The sequence below is a fragment of the Bufo bufo genome, chromosome 6, assembly GCF_905171765.1.
Source record: "Bufo bufo chromosome 6, aBufBuf1.1, whole genome shotgun sequence".
NCBI classification, from domain to species: domain Eukaryota; kingdom Metazoa; phylum Chordata; class Amphibia; order Anura; family Bufonidae; genus Bufo; species Bufo bufo.
In genome coordinates, this window is record NC_053394.1 from 106,735,686 (window position 1) to 106,763,221 (window position 27,536).

Sequence of the window (27,536 nt, forward strand, 5' to 3'; positions counted from 1 at the left end):
GTAGCAGAGTTGAGTTTGTTTGCCTGCCAGAGTTATTGCTAAAGCCTGCTGGGAACCATGACAAAGCCTGAAACTGTTGGAGAAACGTTTATTCAAGTAAAGCTGTTATTAAACTTCATCACAAGGTCTGGACTCAATCATTTCTTCATCCCCTACTACTACTACTACTACCCTTTTTTTCTGCTTTCGGAAGGCAACGCCTGGGGTCCAGTGTATCCAGGTAGGAGCACCGTGACCAGGGCCGTCTTTAACGTGGGGCAAAAGGGGCAGCTGCCCCAGGCTCAGTTGTTCCTGGGGGGCCCAAGGCAACTGCCTCTTGAGCCCTGCTGGCCACTGGAGGACCTTGCATGGGTCCATACTTTATTAACTAAGTAGCAGGACATGTAGGGCATACATGGGGGATGTCCCTGCACTTACTATTATTTCTGGGCGCTGCTCCGTTGCGCCGCTGTGGCCCCCGTTACATTCTCCCGCGTTGTATGCTAAATAACAGCATCGGAACACCAGGGAGGAGACATCAGCTTCTCTCCCTAGGCGTTCCTTCTCCCTGGCTGTAGCGCTGTCCAATCGTCGCACAGAAGGTCCCAGCCATGGAGAAAAAAAACTCACCTTCTCCCTGGCTGGGACATTCTGCGCTGTGATTGGACAGCGCTACAGCCAGGGAGAAGGAACGCCCACAGAGAAAAGCTGATGTCTCCTCCCTGGTGTTCCGATGCTGTTACTTAGCATACAGCATGGAAGAATGTACCGGGGGACACAGCGGCGTGGCGCCCAGAAATAATAGTAAGTGCAGGGACATCCCCCATGTATGCCCTACATGTCCTGCTACTTAGTGAATAAATTTTTTTTTTTTTTTTTTTTTTTTGTTCATGATAATGCAAACGGATCCGTTCAGACTTTACATTGAAAGTCAATGGGGGACGGATCCGTTTGAAAATTGAGCCATACTGTGTCAACTTCAAACGGATCCGTCCCCATTGACTTACATTGTAAGTCTGGACGGATCCGTTCGCCTCCGCACGGCCAGGCGGACACCCGAACGCTGCAAGCAGCGTTCAGGTGTCCGTCTGCTGAGCGGAGCGGAGGACAAACGCTGCCAGACTGATGCATTCTGAGCGGATCCGCCTCCACTCAGAATGCATTAGGACTGGACGGATCCGTTCGGGGCCGCTTGTGAGAGCCTTCAAACGGAACTCACAAGCGGAGCCCCGAACGCTAGTGTGAAAGTAGCCTTAAAGACTGCCCTGACCGTGACACATGCACAAGTACACTTAAAGGGACATTGTAGGCCACCCTACACCACTTTGGCATTCCTACACCTGGGTACCACCAACAATATTTCTTTAAGGGACTCTTGTTGCTTCATTACAACTGGCGTCACGAAAACATTTACGTTAAGGGACCCCTGGCCGTGCCCCGCCTGATGACTGCACATACCCAGGGTAAACAGACACATAGAAGAGCCACTTACCAAACAGGTGCCTTTTTAAATAAGCGTCTCCAGGGCACGCTGGTTTGCGCAGACAATGAGAAACCCTTCCCCAGCTCTTCAAAAGTGAGAATTCTCTCTAGGAAAGACACAGTGGGTTATAATAGGACCCTCAATACATTTTAAGAATATCAGGTAAAAAAATAAACATGGCTTGAGATGTTGGTGAACATTGCAGCCCCACCTAGGGGCTCTGTGGGTTTCCCTATGTAAAGATGATTTTGGTATGGAAATGAGTTGGGGTCTGGTTATTATTTGCAGTAGGCAATATTACTTCTGAAGTGAGAGGACATCCTCACTAATGTTCACACTGCTTGTCCCCTTTAAGTAGTAATTTCAGGGGCACAAATGGCTGGGGTCTTTTAATGCTTTGTGTTGACTATGTAGTTGACCCTCTGAAGAGTCCAAATTCCTGAGTCATTTATTAAGATCGGCGGTTTAGACGCCGGTCTTAATAAGCCCCTGCTCTGGATCCGCCGGCCTCTACATAAATTTGGCGCATCCAGCGCCAGTCTAAATGTAAGCCAGCTTCCTTGCTGGCATACATTTAGACCATTTTGTACGCCGAAATAAGACATAGAAAATGATGAATGAGACGGGTCTGCCAGCCCATCCCCTTCCCCGCCCACTTTTTCAGACCTGCAGTGAACGGGGAAAAGTCGCAGATTGTGGTGCAAATAACCTTTGTGCTGCAATCTGCGCCAGAAATACGCCTATATTATGAACGTAAATGGCCCCTATAGTGTTTGTCGCCTCTTCACTGGGAGAAGAGCCATGACCTGACAACTCCATTACCAACACTACTAATGGAGAACAGCTGTAGGCTAAACCTGGAGGGGTCTCCTTTGGCAAATCTCATACACAATTCATTTTCTATTTCTGGGTGGAGTTCCCCAATTTACCTCTTTCCTTTAGTAGATAGGTACTCAGACAATATCCCCAGCTTAAGGTGAGAAACCCAGCAAAATAGAAAACAGATTCCCAGCCGTACCACTCCAACAACACCGAGCCGACCCCACCGATCAACAGTGTCCTGAAACAAGAACATGGAAGCCCAGGGTTTAGCTCCTGACTCAGTGCAAGCAGATCATTATACAGAGCCTCACGGGCTGTATTTGTAGTGTGTCACTGGCACATACCCAAGCTGGGAACCACAGCCCACAGCGCTGCAGGTGAACGCTCGCTCATTATCCCGAACCCTCTGAGAAAATAGACTTGCCAGAGCAGGAAAGTGGACGCCTTAGGTAGAAAGAGAAAGCAAAGAGTTAACAGAGAAAACAATAACAGCCATACGGTCATCAGACATGATGGCATTTAAAGGGAAAGTGCCCCCAGAAATAGGACACTTAATTTGCTACATGTTGCATATGCTTTAAGGACAGTGAACTAGATGACATCATTGAACTTACTATACACCCTGTAAAAGCCAGTTATAGCGGGGTAGAATACAGCTTGTCACATAAGCCCCTCCCCTGTCCTCTCAACCAATAAGTATAAGTGAAAGGAGTCACGTGACACATTGCAGGAAGAGGTCAGCTGATGACCTAACTTCCCCTGGTCACTTGATAAGGATACAATCTTGGGATCCATTGCAATACGGCTTGATTTACAAGATTGGGGATTAAATTTACATTTCGGAAAACATGCCCCCGAGGATTACCTTGCAGAAGTCCCATTAGAAAGCGTAGAAGACTGATCAAGAGGAGGGGGTCTCTGGTCATGTGGGCAGCCAGAGGGGTCACTGCTGTGATGAAGCCCCAGGACAGAGCCGATAAGAGAATAACCTTCTCTCCACCCACTCTAAAAATAAAAAAAAATCATATCAGACACCACAGGTTAACTAAAATGTTAAAGTAACCGTCCCCGTAAAACAAAATTTGATAAGCGAGTGAGGTGTGTACCTGCACAGACTGACCCTATCCATTTTCAGACTGTGCAGGTACACCCTCCCCTCTGTACCCTTACTGCAGACTGCTAGCAATGCATTCATCACTTCTAGTAGCAATAATAGAGGGATAGCAGAACATACAGGCATAAGACTAGATGCTCCAGAATTGTATGCAGGTAGCTATTAAAACAGACATGTCAGGAGTGGGGACAGGTCCTCTTTAACCATCAAGCCTAAAGCCATAGGTTGTCAGGAGCATAGGCCCCACTGCACCAAGGTTTATGGAGGTCTCAGCTACCTAGTCCCTCATTGAAGGCACCAAGACAACTAAAAGCACAGGTTCACTTTAAGAACTTAAAACGGGGGAGCTCTATGCCACCTTATACGAGTCAATGGAATACTTGATGAACTCACTTGTCACTCAGATGTCCCCCTAACACCTGGGTTACACAGTACCCCCAGAAGAAGCTGCCAAGGGCCACTCCAGATTGCCGCTTGTCCCAGCCAAAGAACCCACTCATTGACACCGCACAAATTGGCATGCTGGCCCGGGCACAGTAGAGGAGGCATGTTCCCATCAGAAGAGCTGCGGTCCAGACACGGGTCTCCAACCTACAACAAGAGATTGTATAAGAATACTTTGGTGATAAGACACGTCCTGAAATCTAGCGGATCATGTGGATTTAAAATGGTTCTCCATTTCAGACAACCTATTTTGTACAATAAAGTTGTTCATGTTTATGGATATGGGTGGCCCTCTTGGCTCATATCTGCACCTTGGAAAGCTGAGTGACAATCAATATGGATGATATTACAGCTCCCACAGGGATTACTACACACTTTTCCTACACTCCTGAATGGCAAGTCCAGCAGGATATTGAAACATGAGTGGAACCTGAGGAAGTTGGGTGACAAGCCCTGAGGAGGCTAATAATGGTCATAGTGGAGTGTCACCCAGCTTTCCAGGAAACAGAGATAACAGCTGAACATAACCCTCTGAATATAATCTCAGCACTCTCTAGTGTCTGTTTCTCTGTAGATGAACTGGTAGCACTGGCTTTACAGGCAGATAAAACCAGACAAATACTGGAGTTTATCGCTCCCCAGAATATGAGCCATTGATATCTATAGACTGCAGATTTAAATGGAGCTTCCCAATATTAAAGAGTAACTAAACCTTTATTTAAACTTTTAATACGTGCTCCCTAATGCTCTAATACACTCTATTAATGAATTTTCTATTATTACTACTTTTTTTTTCTACCTAAAGCTTGTGCGCTTAAAACTCAGTTCTCAGTACACGGCTGACAGCTCGGGAGTGTACAGAGTACGGGCAGTAGACACTTTATGAAGGGGGCCGCAGCAGCGCTGTGAGTACGGGCAAGAGCGCATATTGCTGCCTGCTCCGCGATGCTAACAGAGCTCACATGCAGTTCTCTTAGCTTCGCAGGCAGAGGCAGGAGCCCGCTCCGCTCAGCTAATCCAGGCATAGTACATGGGTATAGGGTACCCATGTGCTATGCCAAGAGTTGGTAATCCTCCAGGGAGTACGGGCAGGAACAGCAATATGCGCTCCGGAGCATACTCACAGCGCTGCTGCTTCCCATTGAGAAAATGTACTCCGTACACTGCTGACAGCTCAGCGGTGTACACGAACAGAGTTTTAAGTGCACCAGTAAATGGTGCACTTTAGGTAGGAGAAAGTAGTAAAAATAAGGATTTTTTTTTAAATTAATTATTATTATTATTATTATTAAGCACCATTCATTTCATATGAAAAGGGGTGCACATACATAATACAGACAATTGCACTAAGCATGAACAAGACGAGTTACAGACTGGTACAGGAGGAGAGCGGGCCCTGCCCGCGAGGGCTTACAGTTTACGAGAATGCAAATCACTAGGAAAAAAACTCCATGCAGACGCTGACAAAGCAGGAAATGCTTGGAAAGTTAAATGATTTTATATCAATTTCATCCATCCAAGTGGGCAAAGAAGATTACAGGAATTTTTCCTAAAGACAACACTGGCCAGAAGGCAAATCACTGAAGCATGTTCTATAAAGACACTGAACAAGCAGGGAAAGCTAGGAGATTTTAGCTTTGAAACCTGCAGAAAAGACAGCTAACTTCCTCTAGCTAATAGAGGGGGTTCCTAGGCGGATGACCCTCCTCTCTTACGGCAACTATATACCCTATTAGGACATATCGAGAGAGGTTGTCCTGACGAGACTGTCTTAAAGGGGTTTAACCACCAAAACTATTTATCACCAATCCAGAAGTATCTGATTGGTGGGGGCCTAAGAGCTGTCACTCCATTCATCTCCATGGACTTCCAGAGAAGGCCAAGTGCTGTACTTGGCTCCTCTTCAGCAGTCTCAGCATCATGCATGAGGGACAGTCACGCTATTCATTCAGGGATCGGTGGAGGTCCCAGTGGTCAGACCCCCACCAATCAGATACTTATTTCCTGTCTGGTAGATCTTACTTCAGTAGTCTGGGAAGTGAGTGGCAGACAGCTTTGGTGCCACAGATCTTCATTTAAAATGGTTTTCCCAGTTGTTAATACTAACCCCAGGATAGATCATCAGTATCTGATCAGTGGGGGGTCCAACACCCAGGACCCCAGATGGCTTGAGAAGGCAGAGGTGCTCCTGCGGCCTTCTCACAGCTTTTCCTAGGCCAATGACGTCACGTTCATCGGCGACGTGGCCTTGGGGCAGCTCAGCCCCATTGAGCGCGATACCAAGCACAGCCGCTATACAATGTGCAGTGCAGTGCTTGGTAAGCTGCAAGAAGGCAGAGGCGCTCACGGGAGCGTTGGTACCTTCTCAAGCAGACAGCTGATTGGCGGGGGTGCTGGGTGTTGGATCAATATTAAAACGCCCGGACAACCCCCTTTAAAGCAGCAGATGGGAAAATGTAAGTGTTGATCCATTAGGCTACAGGCACACGTTGCAGATTACGGGCAGTTTTTCCGTGCAGGTTTTCATGCAGAAAAAAAACCAAGCGTAATACAGACAGAACCAGCAAAGTGTATGAGATAAGACAAACCTCGTGTACATGCGGGGTTTTTTCTGTGCAGAAATTGACCTGCCATATATGAGATCTGCTGCAAAACTGCATCGAATCTGTGCAGAATTTCGGTTTTCAAACCTGCACCCGTGTGCAGGTGCCTTTAGAGTGCGGCCACCCAGTCAGATTTCCTGATGCCGTTTTGGAAGCCAGAATCAGGAGTGAATTTAAAAAAGAGAAATTGTATCTGTCCTTTACGCCTCATTCACACAGTCAGTGTTCGGTCAGTGATTTCCATCAGTGATTTTGAGCCAAAACCAGTTGTGGCTCTAAACACAGAACTGGTGCAGATCTTTCCCTTATACCTTATGTCTGTGGAGGCTCCAGTCCTGGTTTCGTCTCACAATCACTGATGGAAATCACTGACCAAACACTGACGTGTGAATGAGGCTTATTATCCTTTTTCTTCTTTTATGTTCCTTCCTGACAGTCGGCTGCTCATTAGTGGAGGTGAAGCTCTACATTTACATGCAGCGATCACCTCCACAGTATGAGGACGAGCAATGGCTCCTGCTATCACTCATCATACAGCTGCATTGTTTCTTGGCCGCGGAGGGCTGTTTAGTCCGCACAATCGTTTCGCTCAATCATTGGGGGATCTGTGGCACCTTCAGAGGGTCCGATTATCGGGAAGGAATGCTCTAAATGAGGCATAAGGATACAATGTAAAAGCAGGAACTAATGGAATGCAAAAAGTGAAATGTCCCCCACCCCTCAGCTGATCTCAGCACCAGGGCAGGAAAAGTTAAAGCATAACAAGCGTGACCATAGAGAATTACTTAAAGGGGTTCTCCGCTTTTCCTATATTGATGACCTATCCTCAGGACTGCCAGCACCCCTGGCATCAGCTGTCTGAAGGGAATGCAGTGCTTATACCAAGGCTGTGATCTCATCATACAGCTGATCGGAGGGGGTGCTGGCAGTCAGGCCCCATTCAACTGATATTCATCATCAGTGACGGCCAGTTCGCAGTGTTCGCCGACGAACACATGCGATCTGCCATCTTTATTCCCAAGCCCGGCGATGCAGAGGTAAGTACTTACCTGTGCCTGCGCCGCGAGCCGCTCTGAAACACATGCGGTCACCGGCAGTTCCGAGAACAGCCTTTATCGGGCTGTTCTCGGAACTGCCTGCTCCCGGTGACCGCATGTGTTTCAGACCGGCTCGCGGCGCAGGCACAGGTAAGTACTTACCTCTGCATCGCCGGGCTTGGGAATAAAGATGGCAGATCGAATGTGTTCGTCGGCGAACACTGCGAACCGGCCATCACTGGTCATCATGACCTAACCTGAGGCTAGGAAAAGCAGAGAACCTGTTTAAAAAGAAATTACCTAAAATAGATAGATAGATAAAAGGGATCCACTTATTTCATATTATCCAGAGTGTGGTCTGTCCTTCTACTTATACTACATTGAGACCTCGTTCACATTTCAGTGTCACGTCAGTGAAAAAAAAAGCGTACGTTTCATCCGTGAAGAATCCGTGGTTGGTCTGCGTGTCCGTTTTTACCATCCGTGTGTCATCCATAATTCACTGATGTTGCTCAGCTGAAAATTAATTTCCAAAGAATCTACTATCAGTCTTCACTGAAAAACAGACGCAAGACGGACAAACACGGGTGTGTATCCCATAGACTTTAATTGGCGTGCTTGGTCCACATCACGGATCAAAGTAGTGCATGTCCCCATGATTTAAAAATAAATAAAAAAGGGAAAAAAAATACTGAAATGTGAACAGATGGAAAAAAAAAGTGAAAAACGGAAATGTGAATGAGGCCTGAGGATCTCCAGTCTGAGATTTTGCCTGGGGTTTAGCACCTGGTCTACATAGGATTGCTGCTATCCACACTTCAACCTTCCTAGAGAGGGAGGGATAGAGGGATAGAGGGATAGAGGGATAGAGGGATAGAGGGATAGAGGGATAGAGGGATAGAGGGATAGAGGGATAGAGGGATAGAGGGATAGAGGGATAGAGGGATAGAGGGATAGAGGGATAGAGGGATAGAGGGATAGAGGGATAGAGGGATAGAGGGATAGAGGGATAGAGGGATAGATAGATAGAGGGATAGATAGATAGAGGGATAGATAGATAGAGGGATAGATAGATAGAGGGATAGATAGATAGAGGGATAGATAGATAGAGGGATAGATAGATAGAGGGATAGATAGATAGAGGGATAGATAGATAGAGGGATAGATAGATAGAGGGATAGATAGATAGAGGGATAGATAGATAGAGGGATAGATAGATAGAGGGATAGATAGATAGAGGGATAGATAGATAGAGGGATAGATAGATAGAGGGATAGATAGATAGAGGGATAGATAGATAGAGGGATAGATAGATAGATAGATAGATAGATAGATAGATAGATAGATAGATAGATAGATAGAGGGATAGATAGATAGAGGGATAGATAGATAAAGGGATAGATAGAGGGATAGATCGAGGTGAAGCACATCCTGTTGCTGAGAAACTGTGGCACTTCTTAGTAAACTGCTGCAGTTTTGCGCCCAGCTGATAGTCACTCCGCAGCCGCTATGTATAAGCACAACCTAGGGCCTCTTGCACACGAACGTGTGTGGGCCGCAATGCACGAACACCCACCGTGGGGCAGCAGCAGCGGATCGCGGACCCATTCACTTTAACGGGTCCGCGATCCGGCCGTTCCACAAAAAGATAGGACATGTTCTATCTTTTTGCGGAATGGAAGTACGGGACGAAACCCCACGGAAGCACTCCGTAGTGCTTCCGTCCCGTGCTTCCGTTCCGCATCTCTGGATTTTCAGACCCATTGAAGTAAATGGGTCCGCATCAGTGATGCGGAATGCACACGGAACGGTGCCCGTGTATTTTGCGGATCCGCAAATGCGGTCCGCAATATAGCCACGGAGCGCACACGTTCGCGTGCAATAAGCCTAAAAGTGAGAAGAACAGGGAAGACAAATCCTCTGTGTCTTCCATGTCTAATACTCGCTCCTCACAAGCCACAGCTTGGACACCACCGATCTAGAGAATGAGGGGTCACTTGCTAATATCAATAACAAACCAGTAGCCTGGAAGCTCCCTCTAGTGGTGGCAGCTTGAAAGGCAGAATTCAATCATATAACTCAGTCTATGCAGAGGATTTGATGTTCTGTATCAGGAAAACTGAGCTCCATCTGCTATACACAAGTAATACAGGGATCTCAAGTCTCCCGGACGTTCAGGGAGTCTCCCGCTATTAGATAGCGGCTCCCTGACACCCACATGTGAGACAATGTATCCCCAGAAAGGTTTACTGATAGCAGAGCAGAGAGATAAGAGAAGTAACAGGACAAAGAGTTTAGATTGCAGGTTGAATTAACCCTTTAGGGTCAAATTGGCTTCTCAAGGAGATATATATGTTAAAGGCATCCCTTCTTCTGTCTCATTCAGTAGCTATATAACTATTGAGAGAGATGTATTTTAAAAAAAATACATTTTACACATTTAACCCTCCATTTTAATTATATTATTTACCCCAGTGTTAAATTCACCCCCCTGGATTCTTGTTTTTTTCCTACAGTGTGGTAGATAATTACACACAGGGTTTTAAAGAATAAACTTCCTGACTCAGACCAAGAGCCGACTCAGCGAGTCAGCAAGTGAATGGAAGCATCCACGCAGGCGCATTGCGCAACCTAAGCTTCGGTTCACTTGCTTCTTGTCAGCTCAGCGAATGAACCGAAGATTCGATTCATGAATCGGTTCATTTGAATGAACTGATTCATATGAACCGATTCATGTAAAAGATCCGAACTTCCCATCTCTAGTTTACTCGCAGTAAACCTTTCCGGCAACCTGTAGCAGTGTCCCCTTCTCGGCGCGTGCGCACAGTGCAAGAAGAAGCCGATGCCAGCAGTCCGCAACGGCGCATCAGGCTGAGCCTGTGAGCACTCGCGGGATCTCAAAGCGGGGGGAGGGAGGGAGAGGGAGAGGCGGCACTGGGCACGAACGGCGATGCGTGCGGCCGGGCACCATGCATACACAGACCTCCCCTGCTTGGGCACCTTAATTCAATGATTGACAGGTTAGTAAAACCAGTTTTTCCGCAGAATAAAGCCACAAATAGCTTTTATAAGGCCACCTTAGAAATCAGAATGCTACCCTGGACATGAGCGTATGTTTAGCTCACAGGGCTTATAGGTGGTGACAGAATCCCTTTAATCATATACATAAATAGGATAATTTGGGGCAGGGTAATGAGCCCAGTCCTCCACACCATAGAGCAAAGTGTGCAGATACGGCATATGTATGGAAAATGTAATAAAAAGTTTGTGAAAGAAAAAAAAAGAAAACCTCCCTGAAATGAGTGTTTGCAGGTTGGGATGTCTGGTAGGTAAAAAGAAAACAATTAGTAAAGAATTTGGACCGGTTTAGATAAGTTCTATAATTGCATGTTGTTGTATCCTGCGGTGACGGCCCTGGTCTACCAGTCCAAAGTTACCAGACGAGTCTAACCGGCTGCTCGATGACAGCATTTTGTGATCAGTAAAGATGGCATCTAGTAAAACACACCAGGATTTCCTATCTTGTACAATCAGCTTGCATTGGTTTATTTGGTACCAGATAGATATACTGCAGAGCTGGATGCATCGTTTAACCCTTTGAGGTTGCTTTAACATTGGGACAAGCTATAAAGATGGTGCAAAAGGTTTTATCTTCAGTCCTGTGTGAAAAAACAAGCACTGTGGTATGGCCATAAGTTGTTCTAGATGACAAACTCATTTCTACTGCTCGTAGCATTTGGATTCTGCTGCTACAGATACAACATATCACATTTCCTAATGTGATTGCATCAACATCTGGTTGTGGAACGTGACTCTATGGGGGAGATTTATCAAACTGGTGTAAAGTAGAACTGGCTTAGTTGCCCATAGCAACCAATCAGATTCCACCTTTCATTTTCCAAAGGAGCTGTGAAGGATAAAAGATGCAATCTGATTGGTTGCTATGGGCAACTTAGCCAGTTCTACATGACACCAGTTTGATAAATCTCCCCCTATGTTTTAAAAAAGCTGATTGTTCCTAGCGCACCAAGGGGGAATGGCTTGGTGGGGAAGGGGTGCAACCTAAAATGTGATATTTTATGTCAAACTTGCATCAACATTTTGACACAAAATTCAGTCACAGCGTAAGCCAACCAATAGGTAAAGTAAGGCCGGGTTCACACGAACGTGTGTGACCCGTGCCTGTGCTGCGGCCCGCAAATAGCGGGCCGCAATGCACGATCGCCGGCCGTAGGTCAGCCGCATCGGATCGCGGACCCATTCACTTTAATGGGTCCGCGATCCGGCCGTTCCGCTAAAAGATAGGACTTGTTCTATCTTTTAGCGGAACGGAAGTACGGGACGTAACCCCATGGAGGCACTCCGTAGTGCTTCCGAGGGGTCCCGTCCCGTGCGGCCGTTCCGCGATTCCGGATTAGCGGACCCATTGAAGTGAATAGGTCCGCATCCGTGATGCGGAATTCACACAGAACTGTGGCCGTGTATTGCGGCCCGCGATTTGCGGGCCGCAATACGGCCACAGATCACACACGTTCGTGTGAACTTAGCCTAAGAGTTCTGAGAATAGCCAAGCAAGTGTGCATCTTGGGAGTTGTAGTTTTACCACAGCTGGAGGTTAGCCATCACAGATCTAGGGTATCTACACATGATCGACATAGGGAAGGCTTAGTGGATAGTTGGTGGAGCTTTGTGAAAAGGGGGCGGAGCTTACTATGCTCCATTGCGCCAAAATTGCAGAGCAATTCCTGCATAAAAATCTGTCTCCAATAGTTGGTCTAGAGTCAGAGGAAAATGTCCATCCCTGCATCACATTCATCATCCCGCCTGATCTAACCTTACGCCATCCATAGGATTAGTAAATCTGGATCAGGGTGTACCCCTGCACCTGTCACCGCCTTCTCAATTGTATCTGACACACCTGGCGCTTCTTGCACGCTACAAAATGAGAACTGCTCCGTTTGACAAACTCCGCTCTGCTGCATCCTCTTTTTTAAATGATTGAAATGCGGTTTGCACAGCTTTCCAAGTTCCTAAGGCACACACCAAGAGGGAGCCAAGTTGGATTTCTCATGACTGTAGTGTGACGGGAGTCGCAGCCAATATCGCCTTAGGGCACTTTCACACTTGGGTTGTTTGATTCCGGCAGGCAGTTCCGTTGCCTGAACTGCCCGCCTGATCAGGCAAACTGTATGCAAACGCACGTCATTTTTTCTGACTGATCAGGCATTTTTCAGACTGATCAGGATCCTGATCAGTCTGAAAAATGCATTGCAATACCGGATCCATTTTTTTCGGTGTCATCAGGCAAAACGGATCCGGCATTTATTTTTTTCACATTTTTAAAAGGTCTGCGCATGTGCAGACTGGAATACCGGATCCGTCAAAGTGGCAATTTGAATGCCGAATCCGGCACTAATACATTACTATGGACAAAAATGCCGGATCCGGAATTCAGGCAAGAGTTCAGTTTTTTGGGCCGGAGATAAAACCGTAGCATGCTGCGGTTTTATCTCAGTCCTGAAAAGTCAAAAAGACTGAACTGAAGACATCCTGACACATTCTGAACAGATTGCTCTCCATTCAGAATGCATTAGGATAAAACTGATCAGTTCTTTTCCGGTATAGAGCCCCTAGGACGGAACTCAATACGGGAAAAGAAAAACGCTAGTGTGAAAGTACCCTTAGCCTCTCTTTTTTAATATTTGGATATTTGTGCATCTTTTGGGTTTTTATTTTCACAAATTGCGACTTTATGGAGCTCGGTGCCAAAAACTGGCGTAAAACAATTATTAAATGTGGGCCACACTGTAAACATCCATGTAACATGGAACTACAACTCTCAGCCACCGCTACCAAGAAGATCCTCATACAATAGACAGTATAAAATGGAAAAACGACGCAAACACATGTGAAGCTACGACCACTGTACTGCGCTGTGTCATGGTCACCTATGTATCTACTCACAGGTATGGCAGACTCCGTGCCCAATTTATGTAGTATAAGCCAAAAGTCTAAGGCTACGGCTACAGAGACATGTGTCGCACAACATTTCATGTGATGTATTCCAATGTCGCTGCATGCTGCGGCACGGCGGTCGCAAAAAATAATAATAATCTGACGGATGGATTTTTGTCGCATCACGACATCATTTAAATACGTTCCATGAAATGTCGCCCTGCAGCCCTAGCGTAACACGTAGTTCATTAGATTGCAAGCTCTGTGGGCTCCACACTGCCATCCGTTTACTGACCTCGACCAGTAAGGGTCTCCGCTGTTTCTCTTCATCCGGTCCACATGTTGAGGGGTCTGTAGCTGATCATCTTGTAGCACTCGTACCAAGTCGCTTCTGTGGGCATGTTTGCCCACAACAGATGCCATTCAATAAAAGAGGAGATGTTGCGTTAACCCAGACTGGCACCTAGAAGCATGGCAAATTAAGCTGCACATTGACTCGCTAAAGCTGTTGACCCATACAGAACAGCGTATTAACTCTCAAAATCACTGTCGAGTACTGAGTACTAAGCACAGCCCTGACTCCTTACATTGACTCTCTAAAGTTCTGAGCATTGACTCCCTGCAGCTATGAACAATCCTGTGTATTTGTAGCTGGAACTTTTTCTAGTGGGAGGGACTTTTCTTTTTTTCTTTTTTTCTTTTTTTGCATCACTGAGAAACTTTTCTCCACGTTGTCAGTGCTGGTTTCCTGTTCCTGGAGCAGCAGTATACACTGGCAGGAAGCCACGCACTGACATTTACTACATTCCCCATGCAGGAGTCAGTGACACACATCAGCTTAGAGCCAGGAACAGGTTAACCCAGTCTAACCAGGAACAGGTTAACCCAGTCTAACCAGGAAATGAATACTCTTGCATATTTTTTAATAATTATAGTGTTATTATGCCTATTAGGGATCATGAACCTGACCGAATGTATTTTGCGCTCCGCAAAACACGGATCCGCAGAAAATACAGTGTGCATTCCGTATTTAGCGGAACAGCCGGCCCCGTAATGTGGACAATAATAGGACATGTTCTATTTTACGGAGACGGAATGCACACAAAGTCATTTTCCGTTTTTTGCAGCACCATTGGAGTGAATGCTTCCGCATACGGGCCAAAAAAAATAAAAACGTATCAGACACGGTAACTAAATACATTTCTGTGCAAATGCATTTTATGACGATTTGTATAGAATTAGTAATTTTTTTTCCTCGTGAGGGCAACCTCTTTTAAGTGAATGGCTGACCATGTAATCAGAACAGGCTGGCCCGCCAGAGCGGGTACACTCTGTTCTGTGTAGGGGTATATTCACACGTAGCAGAATGGGATTGTATTAGTGGCTAGCACACAGATTCCTCTTGAAGGGAATGGGACAGTAGGAGAAATTTCTGCAACAAATCTGTACCTTAAAGCCTCATGCAGACGTCCGTGGAACACGGTCCGTGAGATACCGGACTGGCATTGCAGGAGCGCACGGCGTCATAGCAACCAATGCCAGTCCAGTATCTCACAGACCGTGTTCCACAGACATCTGCATGAGGCTTAATACAGGAGGAGACTCCCCAGGTCAGATGAACAGGGATTATCTTTGAGACAACTCCTCTCACAGAGAATCTGTTACACTAATTCCCCATGAAATAATACGCATCTTGTGTTAGTAAGCTTCACTGAGCTGTTTTGTTCCTCTGCTATTCCTCCTGGAATTTTTACGAGTAATTGACAACTTGGGAACACAACCTATTGACAAAGGGAATGTTATTTTACCTTGTCCCTCAAGTTACAATATTAATTGGTTCCAGGATTACCATTGTAACTTGATAACTCTATGGAAAACTGGTAATTGGTTCCAAAGGCCCAGAATATTATCCCAAGATAAGGGCTCATGCGCTGCCTGTGCCGTGCATTGGGGACCGCAAATTCCAGTCCCCAATGCATAGGCACAGTCTGTGTGGCCTGCGCTGATGGATGAAGACTCATTCGACCTGAATGGGTCCGCGATCCGTCCACACCGCAAAAAAAAAAGAGATTTTTTTTTTTTTTACGGTGCTGAGGCACGGACCGAAATGCCATGGAAGCACCCCATAGTGCTTCCGTGGCCTTCCACTCCGTATCTTCGGGGATTGCGGACCCTTTCAAGTGATTTGCAGGCCACAATATGGGCACGACCAGCACACAGTCGTGTGAATGAGCCCTAAGTCACATAGTCCTAGGTCCTTACATATAACAGTCAGGAATAGACGCCCGGTGTCCAGAGGAGCAGTTCATCTTGGCACAGACAGAGGGTATGTTGAAAATATTGCATCCTGGGATCATTGTATCTTGAGGGATCACTGTATTTATATAAAAGAGGAATAACGGAGGAATGTCGCCATGCCAAGTCCCCCCACTTACATTTTATTGAGTTTTAAAATATATTAAATCACAAACAGTGTATAATAATTGTAGCGGTCCAATACAAAAGGACCTACTCGAGTAACATTGCACAATATAACAATAAAGGTATGTAAAATGAAACTATGTCTCTCCATGTCTATAAGGATATCATAGTCCTGCCAGTGTCCCATGCTTGCCAGCATTTCAAGAATTTGGTCGTCGTGTTCTGCTGAAGAGCAACCGAATATTCCAGAGTTGTAATATATTGTATCCGAGTGTAGAGGTAAGAACCCGTAGGGGGCATAGAGCATCTCCAATAAAGGGCAATCAGACATTTGGCAGCAGTTAATATGTGAAGGAGCAGCCTGGCACCTCGACCGCTTAGTGTCAGAGGATCTCTAGGAATAGGAGTATCTAAAATGGCCTGTATGAATCACGGAACCTGCATCCAAAATGGTGTTATAATTGGGCAGGACCAGAAGATATGAAATAAAGAGGCTTTCTTTTGGGAGCACCTCAGGGTTCATAGCATGTAAAACGTCTGGTGTATGATACCAGAACGTTAGAATTTTCAATTGGATCTCCCTGTATGTTATGGAAGAGGAACTAGAATGTGCCCTTCTCCATATGGTTCACCAAGTCTCTGGGAGGAATCTCCCTTTGCAACCAATTCTCCCATTTCCGCATGTAGGGATGTTTAAAACCCATAGAGAAGTCTGAGGAAGATAATATCTGGTATATGTCAGAGATAAGGCCTTTGGAGGAAGGGCCCCCGGGTACAGATACGTTCAAATGGGAAGAGGGTGGGGACATTCGTTGATCCCAAAACACTCCGACAGTAATGGAGTATTCTGCGATATTGAAACTTGTTTGGCAGAGAGAATCCGAGCAGAATGAGGGTCCTTCAGGTCGACAAAGCGATAGAGCCCTGCCCTGTCCACGGTCTAACCATCCACGCCTCAGAGCTTCCCAGGAGATGAGGGGTGAAGAGAAATAAAGGAAGAGGGGAGCGTAGTGTCTCTAGGTTATTCCGAAAGCAACTCAGAGGCAAGGATAGCAGGAGGGGAGCCCCAAATTATAGTTCCCAGGTGAGTTGGTGCCAGCCACAATTGCTCAATCTCGGTCCATCGGTTGTATGAATGGAGCGTAGACCAGGAGGCAATATGCCTCAGATGTGTTGCTAAATAACGTGAAGCAATATTAGGGAGGGCCAGACTTCCATTCAAAATCAGAGCTACCAAAACCTGATTGGAGAACATGTATTGTTTATAATTCCAGAAAAAATGTGCAAAAGCGGACTGTATAGAGCGAAGAGCTGCAGCAGGCACCCTCACCGGGAGGGAGGAATAGGAATTTAGGGAGAATGAACATTTTTATGGCCACTATACGACCGAGGGGAGAGATTGGGAGTGATTTCCATTTAGTAAAAAGGGTGTTCATTTCTGATAACAACGGTGGGAAGTTAGCCTTATAGAGAGAGGAGCAGTTAGGAGTAAGATGGAGTGGGTACGCCAAGTGTATTTAAACCTGCTTTGGAGGAGATGAAGTCTGTCAAGGGGGATATTATTTGGTAACACCTTGGACTTAGAGGTATTAAGCTTATAACCAGATAGCTTACTATAACTGTCCAATACCGTGTGGAGGTTGGGGAGGGAGAGCAGCACATCGTCAGAGAAAAGAGAGATAGAAAATGATTTAACTCTGATCAGAATACCTTGAATGTCCGGGCTTTTACGTATTAGAGCCGCTAGGGGTTCAATGCTGAGAACATAGAGGAGGGGGGAGAGAGGGCATCCCTGTCTTGTCCCATTATAGATCGAAAGAGAAATAGAGTGGGCATGTGGTAGCCTAATCACAGCCTTTGGGGAGGAGTGGAGGCCCCTCAGAGCAGTCAGAAATGGGCCCTTAAAACCAAAGTGGTGTAATGTACGGAACATAAAGTCTCAATTCAGGCGGTCAAATGCCTTTTCTGCCTCTAAGCTTAGCAAAAGAACCCCCACTCCTCCCCTTTTAACCACATCTACCAGGTCAATGGCCCTTATAGTGTTATTCCCTGTCTGGCGGAGGTGGACAAAGCCAACCTGATCTTTATGGACCAAGTGATGAAGCCAAACATTCAGCCGGTTCGCTAACAATTTTGTAAATATTTTCAGATCCGAATTTAATAGACTGATGGGTTGAAAGCTCGAGCAGTCTGTAGGATCCTTGCCATGCTTGGGGACAATAGTTATGTAGGTACCCAGTGTGAGGGATGAGAATCCACATTCAAGTATTTCCTCCATCTTGCGCATATGTGGAAAATGAATCAGCCAGCTGGAAGGATGTGGGGAGTTCTGTCTACAAGGCTAAGGTAGCCGCTCCCTTATCAGAGTTTGACGTGCAAGAGAGTTATGTTCTCTCTGTGTTTTGGAATGTGCTGCTAAAGAAGATAACATGATGTAGAAGTTTTTAACCATTAAAAATTCTGTTAGTATAGTGCAGAGGTATTACCTTATATGAATAACTAATCACATCACTAGTTTCAATTTCCACCCCCTTGGCGGGGTGCCTGATTTGTCTATGTTTATCTGTAGTGTTACAAAGATAAATGCTTGTGTGTAATAAAGTAGAGAGAACCTGAATCAGCTGTGTGTCTGTGTCAGCTCTACGAGCGCTTATACATCCACATTAATTGAGACCCCAACAATCATAGATTTAGGGGGTTTTGCCCCAACACCCAGCATGGTTTCAGGGATTTTATTTACTCATAGGAATCCATTAAATAGCAGAGCCATATGAGGGATTAGTAATTCCCCAAACATCTCAAAATAATTATAGGAAAGTCCGTCTGGGCTGGACGACTTTCCACTAGACATTTCAGATATGGTTTCCCTAATCTTGCCCACTGTGATAATTTGGATTAGGTGGGCTAGGGCTTGAGGAGTTAGTAAAGGCACATGGCATTCTGAGAAAAACTCATCTAGAAGTGAATTTCGTTTTGTCTCATCACTAGGAAGAGCAGAGGGAAGGGGGTACAGAGCCGAATAATATGTATGGAATAGTTTGAAGTAGGGTGGTATTGAAGTATGCCTTGGCAATCTCTAATAGTGTGCGGGGTGGAAACGACCAAACGTTACTTAAGTTGCCGGGCCAGAAGGGTATGTGGCTTATTTCCATAGGCAAAAAAGCGTTGACTAGAGTAGCGAATCAACCGCTCTGTTGATAATAAGGCTAAAGATTTGAGACGGGCTCACAAATCAGTTATTTGTCACGGTAGCCACGTTGTGGGATGGAAGGCAAGACTGTTCTGCCATTAGAAGAGAACATAGACACTTACGATACTGTGCCTCTTTATCTTTTTTCAATCGAGAAGAAAGGAAAATGCACATGCCACGGAACTGCCTAATGTGCTTCCCACAGAATTCCCGGTGAAGGCGCAGTAGGGGTATTCTCCACAAAATACTGAGACAACGAAGAGCGTAGTTGATCACGAGTTGATGGGTTGGTCAAAAGAGTGTCGTTCAATCGCCAATGGCTGTGTATTAAATGGATGTAAGGGAGAGCTAGTTCTAGGTATATGGGAGCATGGTCCGACCACGTTATCGGGCCAATAGATGCATCCACTAGGAATCTAAGGGCTCAGACAACCTCTTTACACTTACAGTCTCTCAAGGGCCCCATACACATTGACCCCTTACATGTACAGCACAGCAAATAAAGCATTTGCAAACAGCACAGTACATGTATGGGGCACAGGAGCTGTGCTTGCTCGATCAGGACAGGGGCTTGGCTGTTACTGACAGACCAGCCAAATCTGCCTTCCAAAAGCCAAATGGCGCTCCTTCCCTTCTGAACCCTGCGGTATGCCCATACAGCAGTTTACCACTACATATGGGGTTTTGCTGTAGTCAGGAAAAAATGTGTAACAAAAGCGCTCACTACACCCCTGGTTGAATTCCTTGAGCGGTGTAGTTTCAAAATGTGGTCACTTTTTGGAGGTTCCCACTGTAGGGGTACCTCAGGGTCTCTTCAAATGTGACATAGTGACCAAAAACCATTCCAGCAAAATCTGCCCTCCAAGAACCATATAGTGCTCCTGCCCTTCTGAGCCCTGCGGTGTGTCCAGCGTTTTACGAGCACATATAAGGTGTTTCTGTTAATCGCGGAATCAGGGTAATAAATGTTGAGTTTTGTTTTACTGTTAACTCTTGCTGTATTACAGGAAAAATGGATTAAAGGGGTTATCCGGGAATTCATATTGATCCTCTGGGGGTCCGAGTCCCGGGTGTAGGACCCCCAATATCAGATCAGTGGGGGGTCCTACACCCGGGATTCGGACCCCCACCAATGTGATAATGATAACCTCTTTAAAATGGAAAACCTGCAAAAAATGACATTTTAAGATTTCACCTCCGTTTTTCTTTAATTCCTTTGAAACACCTAACGGGTTAACAATAATTCCAAAATCAGTTTTGATAGTTTGAAGGGTGTAGTTTCCAAAATGGTCATTTATATGTGCTTTCTGTTATATAAGCCCCTCAAAGTCACTTCAGAACCAAATTGGTCTTTGGTGATTTGGGAAATCTTCTTGAAAATTTGAAAAAAATGCTACTAAAATTGTAAGGCTAGTTTCACACTAGCACTAGGGATCCAGCACGCTGCGGGCAGCAGTTTTCTTCTGTCCGATTCTAGGCATATTTGCAAGGTTGCAGCTAGACAGAGGCGTTCAAGATTGCAGTGAAAAGAGAAAAAGGTCCAGCTCGGTTAAAATGTTACCTTTATTTTTCAGTGCAGATAAAAGCCAGTTACAGTCCAGTCTACATGTTTCAGATCAGAGACAATAGCGATCCTTCCTCATGTCATGAATTTTAATTCCATTTAGCCACTGACAATCGGAAAAAAAAAACTATGGTTTTCAGACTTGAGACACCAAAAAATAAAAATAAATATATATTTTTTAAATATTATGTTATAAAACTAAAATAAATAAAAAAAAGTAGACATATTAGGAATCGCCGCGTCCGTAAGAATCTTCTCTATAAAAATACCCCATGACCTAACCCCTCAGATGAACACGGTCAAATTTTTTTTATAAATACGGTGCAAAAAAAGGTATTTTTTTGTCACCTTACATCACAAATAGTGTAATAGCAAGCGATCAAAAAGTCATATGCCCCCCAAAATAGTGCCAATAAAACCGTCCTCTCATCCAGCAAAAAATGAGCCCCTACCTAAGATAATCGGCTAAAAACAATTGACTCTTAGAATATGGAGATACTAAAATGTTTTTTTTTTGTTTATAAAAGCATAATAAAGTGTCAAACCTAAATAAAAAATAGAAAAGTAGACATATTAAGTATTGCCGCGTCCATAAGAATCTGCTGTATAAAAATACCCCATGACCTAACCCCTTGGATGAACACGGTAAAAAAAAAAAAACGGTGCCAAAACAGCTATTTTTTTGGCAAATTTTCCATTTTAAACCATTTTTTCCAGTAGCAAAGCAAGGGTTAACAGCCAAACAAAACTTAATATTTATTACCCTGATTCTGCAGTTTACAGAAACACCCCATATGTGGTCGTAAACTGCTGTATGACCAAACGGCAGGGCGCAGAAGGAAAGGAACGCCGTATGGTTTCTGGAAGGCAGATTGTGATGGCCTTTTTTTTGGCACCATGTCCCATTTGAAGAACCCCTGATGCACCCCTAGAGTAGAAACTCCATAAAAGTGACCCCATCTAAGAAACTACACGCCTCAAGGTATTCAAAAATGATTTTACAAACTTTATTAACCCTTTAGGTGTTCCTCAACAGTTTAGGGCAAATGGAGATGAAATTTCTGAATTTCTATTTTTGGCAACCTTGCCTCACAAAAATGTAATATAGAGCAACCAAAAATCATATGTACCCTAAAAATAGTTCCAACAAAACTGCCACCTTATTCCGTAGTTTCCAAAATGGGGTCACTTTTATGGAGTTTCTAGTCTAGGGGTGCATCAGGGGGGCTTCAAATGGGACATGGTGTAAATAAAACAGTTCAGCAAAATCTGCCTTTCAAAAACCACACGGCGTACCTTTCCCTCTACGCCCTACCGTGTGCCTGTACAGTAAATATTGAGTTTTGTTTGGCTGTTAACCCTTGCTTTGTTACTGGAAAAAATTTATTAAAATGGAAAATTTGCCAAAAAATTTAAATTCTTAAATTTCATCTCCATTTGGCAATAACTCTTGTGGAACACCTAAAGGGTTAACGACGTTTGTAAAATCAGTTTTGAATACCTTGAGGGGTGTAGTTTCTTAGATGGGGTCACTTTTATGGAGTTTCTACTCTAGGGGTGCATCAGCTGATCAGCTGAGCTGTGTTCACGTATGGAGGAGTCAGGAGAGAGCTGCTAGCTGAACGGGTTCGGTCAACAGCTATTGAACGTGTATGGGCACCTTTAATCTTAGACCGCATTGGTAAATCTGCCCCACTTCATACATAATAAAGTCAGCAGCCATGATGAACCAGTAATTAATACAAATTGTTCTTGCTGAGCACACAGGTTTATTCTCCGGCACAGTATTGATACTATATATCCTCATCACAATGATCAATATTTGCCAAAGAATATCTGAGGTTTGTAAATACAATGTGGCAGAGCTGAGTTAGGAGATCCCAGCGTGAGATTAAAGGGGTTCTCCAATTTGTTTAAACCCGGGACCCCCGCCGATCCAGAGGATAGATCATCAGTTTAAACAAACGGTAGAACCCCTTTAAGGCAATAAATACATCCTCCTGCCGTCAAGGCCAGCCATACAAATTAAGGCCCTATTACATGGGCAGATTATTCTTAAAATGATCGCAAACGATCCAACAATGGCAGTGTAAGGGCTCATGCACACAAATGTTTTTTTCTCCATTTCTGTTCCGTTTTTTACAGGTCTGTATGAGGAACCATTCATTTCAATGGGGCTTGAAAAAAAACGGAAATTACTCCATGTGCATTTCGTGTCCGTATGTCCATTCTGCAAAAAAAAATAGAACATGTCCTTGTGGACAAGGACAGGCATTCTTACAATGGATCTGCAAAAGAAAAATGATGCAAAACGGACGTCACATTGATGTCATCCGTTTGCTCATTGCAAAATACATACGGTCGTGTGCATAAGCACTAATACTGCCGCCGATTGCCTGATGAACGAGCAAATGCTTGTTCATAGGGTAATCTGGATCTTTTAGCATGTTAAAAAATCCTGGTTTGCCCGCAGCAGATAGGTGCTCTGCTGCCGGCAACAGTATAGGGACAAACCATGAATTAGCGATTACCAGTCCCTGTACTGGAGAGGAGATCACTGCATGTAATAGGAGCAGTCTCCTCCTCTAGTAAGCCAACGACTGACGACAATAGTTGCTTTAGGGAATCCTTATCTCCGTCAAGAGAGTCAGGAGGTCCCCATACACATTAGGTGGGTGGCTGGTGTTTTGGAGTCATTGTACGATGATGATCAGTACATCCCGTCCCCTGGATCAGAGCACTGCTGAGAACTACCATGTAGACCAGACTTAACTATACATGTGTAAACCACCCTCATATGGCTGAAGTTACTTTTTCCCCTTCACTTAGTCTTCTCATCTGAATTTGTTGACTGGCATGCTCAATATGGTGGATTAGTATCGGCACTAATTGGAAAATCTGACACGTTTCCGTTTTCTAAACGTATCCATTAATGCATGTGTACACCGATTTTTATACAGGTGGGGGTCAATATACTGTACATTGTTAGAGGGGTAATCTGACCATTTACATTAATTATTTATCCTGCCTCTGGGACCCCCATGTAGTGGGTGAATGGGGTTCTTCTGTTCCTGCTGTGTTAACTAAAATGGTCATGGGAAAGGAGAGCTTGACTGGGGAGGACACTGTGCTGGAAGAGTCCCCTGTCTTCTCTACTCCATCTGTTTTTCAGCCTGTGGTGGCCATTTTGCTTGGTACAACAAGATTCATAGGATACTTTTCTAATAGCTGGAGTTCTCTTTGGTCCAGAATCAAAAAATCGACTTTCAAGATGGATTTTTTTTTCCAGGAACAAACTTATAAAATACAGGGATTACACACCTACTGTATTTCCTGAAAGCAGATAATCTTATGTTTTCCTGAATTATTATATTGATGGCCTATCCTCAGGATAGGTCAGCAATATGAGATCAGTAAGGGTCCAATTTCCGGCACCACTGCCGATCAGCTGTTTGAGGGAAGCCACGGTGCTTACCAGAGCTCTGGTGAGTATCGCAGCTTACCAAGCACAGCGCCGTCCATTGGATAGCAGCTGTGCTTGATATTACAGCTCATCCCCATTCATTTGTGACTGACATGTGACCTACATGGCCTAGGAAGATGCCTGAGCACTCATGGAGCGCCACAGTCTTTCCATACAGCTGATCAACAGGGTGCAGGGAGTAGGACCCCCGACCAATCTCATATTGATGATCCATCCTGAGCATAGGCCATCAATATGAAAATCTCAGAAAACCCCTTTAATGTACTGTTGACAGCTATGTCCACCTTCATGTAACTTTAATACAAACTGAAATGATTTAAAAAATTGTATAAATTGTACATTTCAGCTTAAAACTCACATGTACACAAAAACAACGTAAAAGTAATAGATGAATGTAGTAATGATAAGATATCCAGTATGACAAGAATCTACATCAACAAGAGCCTGTGCTATCAAAAACACTGAAATCGAAGCTGTACAGTGTTTGTTGGTCAACCTCGAGTGTGTTAAAATATATACCACAAATGGCTACCATGCTACCGTAATCTACATTTTTTAGAGTGTACACAGGGGCGTAGCTATAAGGGGTGCAGAGTTAGCAGTCGCTACCGGGCCCAGGAGCTTGATGGGGCCCAAAGACCCTTGTGCCACATAAGACACTGGCATTATAGAAAGTGCATACTGGTCAATTTACACCTCTGGCTGGAAGGAAGGGGTTAGGTTAAGAATTTGGCATGAGGGGGTGCCCTTTCAATGTTTGCCTCAGGCAGCAGGAAGGATATGTGCTACCCTGCCCCTTGCCAACAAGCACTGAGGGACGGGGGCCCAAGATGAACTTTTGCACCAGGGCCCATGAGCTTTTACAGCATGTGTACAGCATGCCATGTGTAAAAATACAAACACCTTCATGCAAGAGTAAAGAAACTGCAAAAAAGAGAACCAAATGACAACCATTTGTGACAACCAAATGGCAAGTACTGATAAGGGAAGTGATAACATGTGCAAAGGTCCATGTTACCCCTCCCCCTGGAGTCATCTGAAGCCATAGAGGAGCAGAAGAGGGAAATCACAGATACTGCTCTTCACACAAGATGAAGTGAGCGCTGCAAGTACATGCTGCTCACACTTCACCCTGCTCTAGCTCAGATGGGTGGATACTGGTCTTGCTTTAAAGCCATGATTCAAGCCTGTCCAAGTTTTCTGCTTGGCAGATGTTTCTATGACACAATGAAGTACAATTAGAAGCATTTCATACATTTTTTTTAAAGGGGTTGTGCAAGAATGGGGAAGGGGGAGAGCCTTAGTGCCCGGTTAAGCAAGTTGTTGAAATATTCCTTGGAGACTTCAGAGTTACAACCGTCCTTTTCTGAGGCTACAATTGTGGTGATTCACAAGTAGGGGAATCCACCGGGCCAATGTAGTTCATACCGACCTATTTCACTTATAAATTTGGATGCCAAAATTTTGGCTAAGGTACTGGCACTACGGCTGACGGGGGTTATCCTATGGTGGGGACAGATCAATACGGCTTTATGCCGGGGAAATCTCCAAATATCAATCTTAGACGTATCTAAACTAATGTAAAGATCAAGCATGATAATATGGGCAATAGAGCTATAGCCTCATTAGATAATGAAAAGGCCTTTGACTCAGTAGAATGGATCTTTGTATGGGAGATCCTGGAGAGATTCGGGTTCCCAGGGAACTTCTTGCAATGGTTGCGACTCCTATACCGGCAACCCACGGCCCAAGTCAGAGTTAATGGATATCTGTCAGAACCATTCTTCGTACATAGAGGTACACAACAGGGATGTCCCCTATCGCCACTAATATTTGCATTGGTTAATGGAACCTCTGTCATGTCTATTAAATAGCTGTAACCGTATAGAAGGTTGGAACATCGAGGAGATAACTGAGAAGGTATCCTTATACGCGGACGACATGTTGGTGTATCTGGGAGACACTGTTGGGTCACTGGAGGCGCTTTTGGAGGTAGTAAATGAATATGGCAGTTTTTATGGTCTGAGGGTTAATTGGGCCCAATCAGTGCTATATTTGGTTGATGAAGAGGAGGGAACCTCGGTCTTGCCCATATCCAAATTATTGGTGGTTGATCAATTTAAATATCTGGGAATAATAGTGCATAAAGATATACAGCAATTTATCCCACTCAACATCTTACCGACCGTGGAATACATTAACCGAAAACAAGCCATGGGAGACTCTCCCTCTGTCCCTGGTAGGTCGTATCAATATCTTCAACACGATAATTTTACCCAAACTGTTATATGTATATAGGGCGGCGCCAGTTGTCCTTCAGAAACCCCACTTCGTGGCAATCGACAAACTACTGACTCCATTCCTCTGGGCCAATTTGAAATCCAGGCTGGCCAGGGAAACTCTAAAAGCGCCATACACTAGGGATGAGCTGGCTTTGCCAGGCATGTATAGATATTACTGTGCTGTCCAGTTGACATATTCAAGTTGGTGGGTAAGGGCAGATGCCAATAACCTGGCAATAGTGTTAGAAGCGGCACTCCTGGGTTCTTATGAGTCTCTGACAAACCTTCTGTACAGAATGGGTAAATACCCAGTTAGATGTCTTACATCTAATATGACCGCGGTAATAAAAGTATGGAAAGAACATGTGTGGGTGTGGGGCAGCAGAGGGGGAGGCGAGGGATGGTCCCCTGTTTTGCCATTATGGAGGAACGTAAAGCTACCGGAATTGGATACACTGCCTGACTGAGTTTTGGCCGAAACATGGAATTATGTATATGACCCAGTTGTTCTCGGAAGTGGTTTTGAAGACCTTTCCTGTTTTAAGGGAGGAATTCCACTTACCCCGGAATAGTCTCTTTAGACCAGGCATGCTCAACCTGCAGCCTTCCAGCTGTTGTAAAACTATAACTCCCACAATGCCCTGCTGTAGGCTGTTCGGGCATGCAGTTGTAGTTTTGCAACCGCTCGAGGGCCGCAGGTTGAGCATGCATGCTTTAGATACTTCCAATTAAGACATGCTTGTGTAGAGCAATTTGGAAGTGGTAGGGTCAAGAAAGAACATGGAGAGATCGAAATTGTTAGACAAACAAATTTGTGTAAACTAGCATCCTCTTTTTATTCAGTGCTTATGTATCGAGTAGCCTCCCCGCTGACCAGAGCAGTGGCAAGATGCTAGAGGGATATTCCGAGATTGGAGGATAAGCATGAGAGGGAGCTCGTGCATAGCTGGAGGAACACAGTCATATGTGCTAGAGCTCAGCTGATACAAGTGAAGTGGTTACACAGAGTTTATTTAACCCCAGTCAAAGCTTGGAAGAAAGACGAGACAGAGGAGATATGATAGAAACTTTTAAATACATAAAGGGAATCAACAAGGTAAAAGAGGAAAGAATATTTAAAAGAAGAAAAACTGCTACAAGAGGACATAGTTTTAAATT

At 44.8% G+C, this 27,536-nt stretch overlaps 1 protein-coding gene across 1 annotated transcript in view; it reads right to left on the bottom strand.

Annotated features, from left to right (window-relative positions):
• Positions 1 to 14,117, bottom strand: part of SLC17A9 (solute carrier family 17 member 9) — a 34,363-nt gene extending 20,246 nt beyond the window's left edge. The window contains exons 1-6 of the mRNA XM_040436532.1: positions 13,733 to 14,117; positions 3,792 to 3,989; positions 3,150 to 3,289; positions 2,629 to 2,728; positions 2,392 to 2,522; positions 1,472 to 1,568 (exon numbers count right to left, since the gene is read on the bottom strand). Coding sequence (XP_040292466.1) covers positions 1,472 to 1,568; positions 2,392 to 2,522; positions 2,629 to 2,728; positions 3,150 to 3,289; positions 3,792 to 3,989; positions 13,733 to 13,860 — 794 coding nt within the window. The 5' untranslated portion in view covers positions 13,861 to 14,117. The remainder of the gene's footprint in view (positions 1 to 1,471; positions 1,569 to 2,391; positions 2,523 to 2,628; positions 2,729 to 3,149; positions 3,290 to 3,791; positions 3,990 to 13,732) is intronic.
• Positions 14,118 to 27,536: the final 13,419 nt, after the last annotated feature.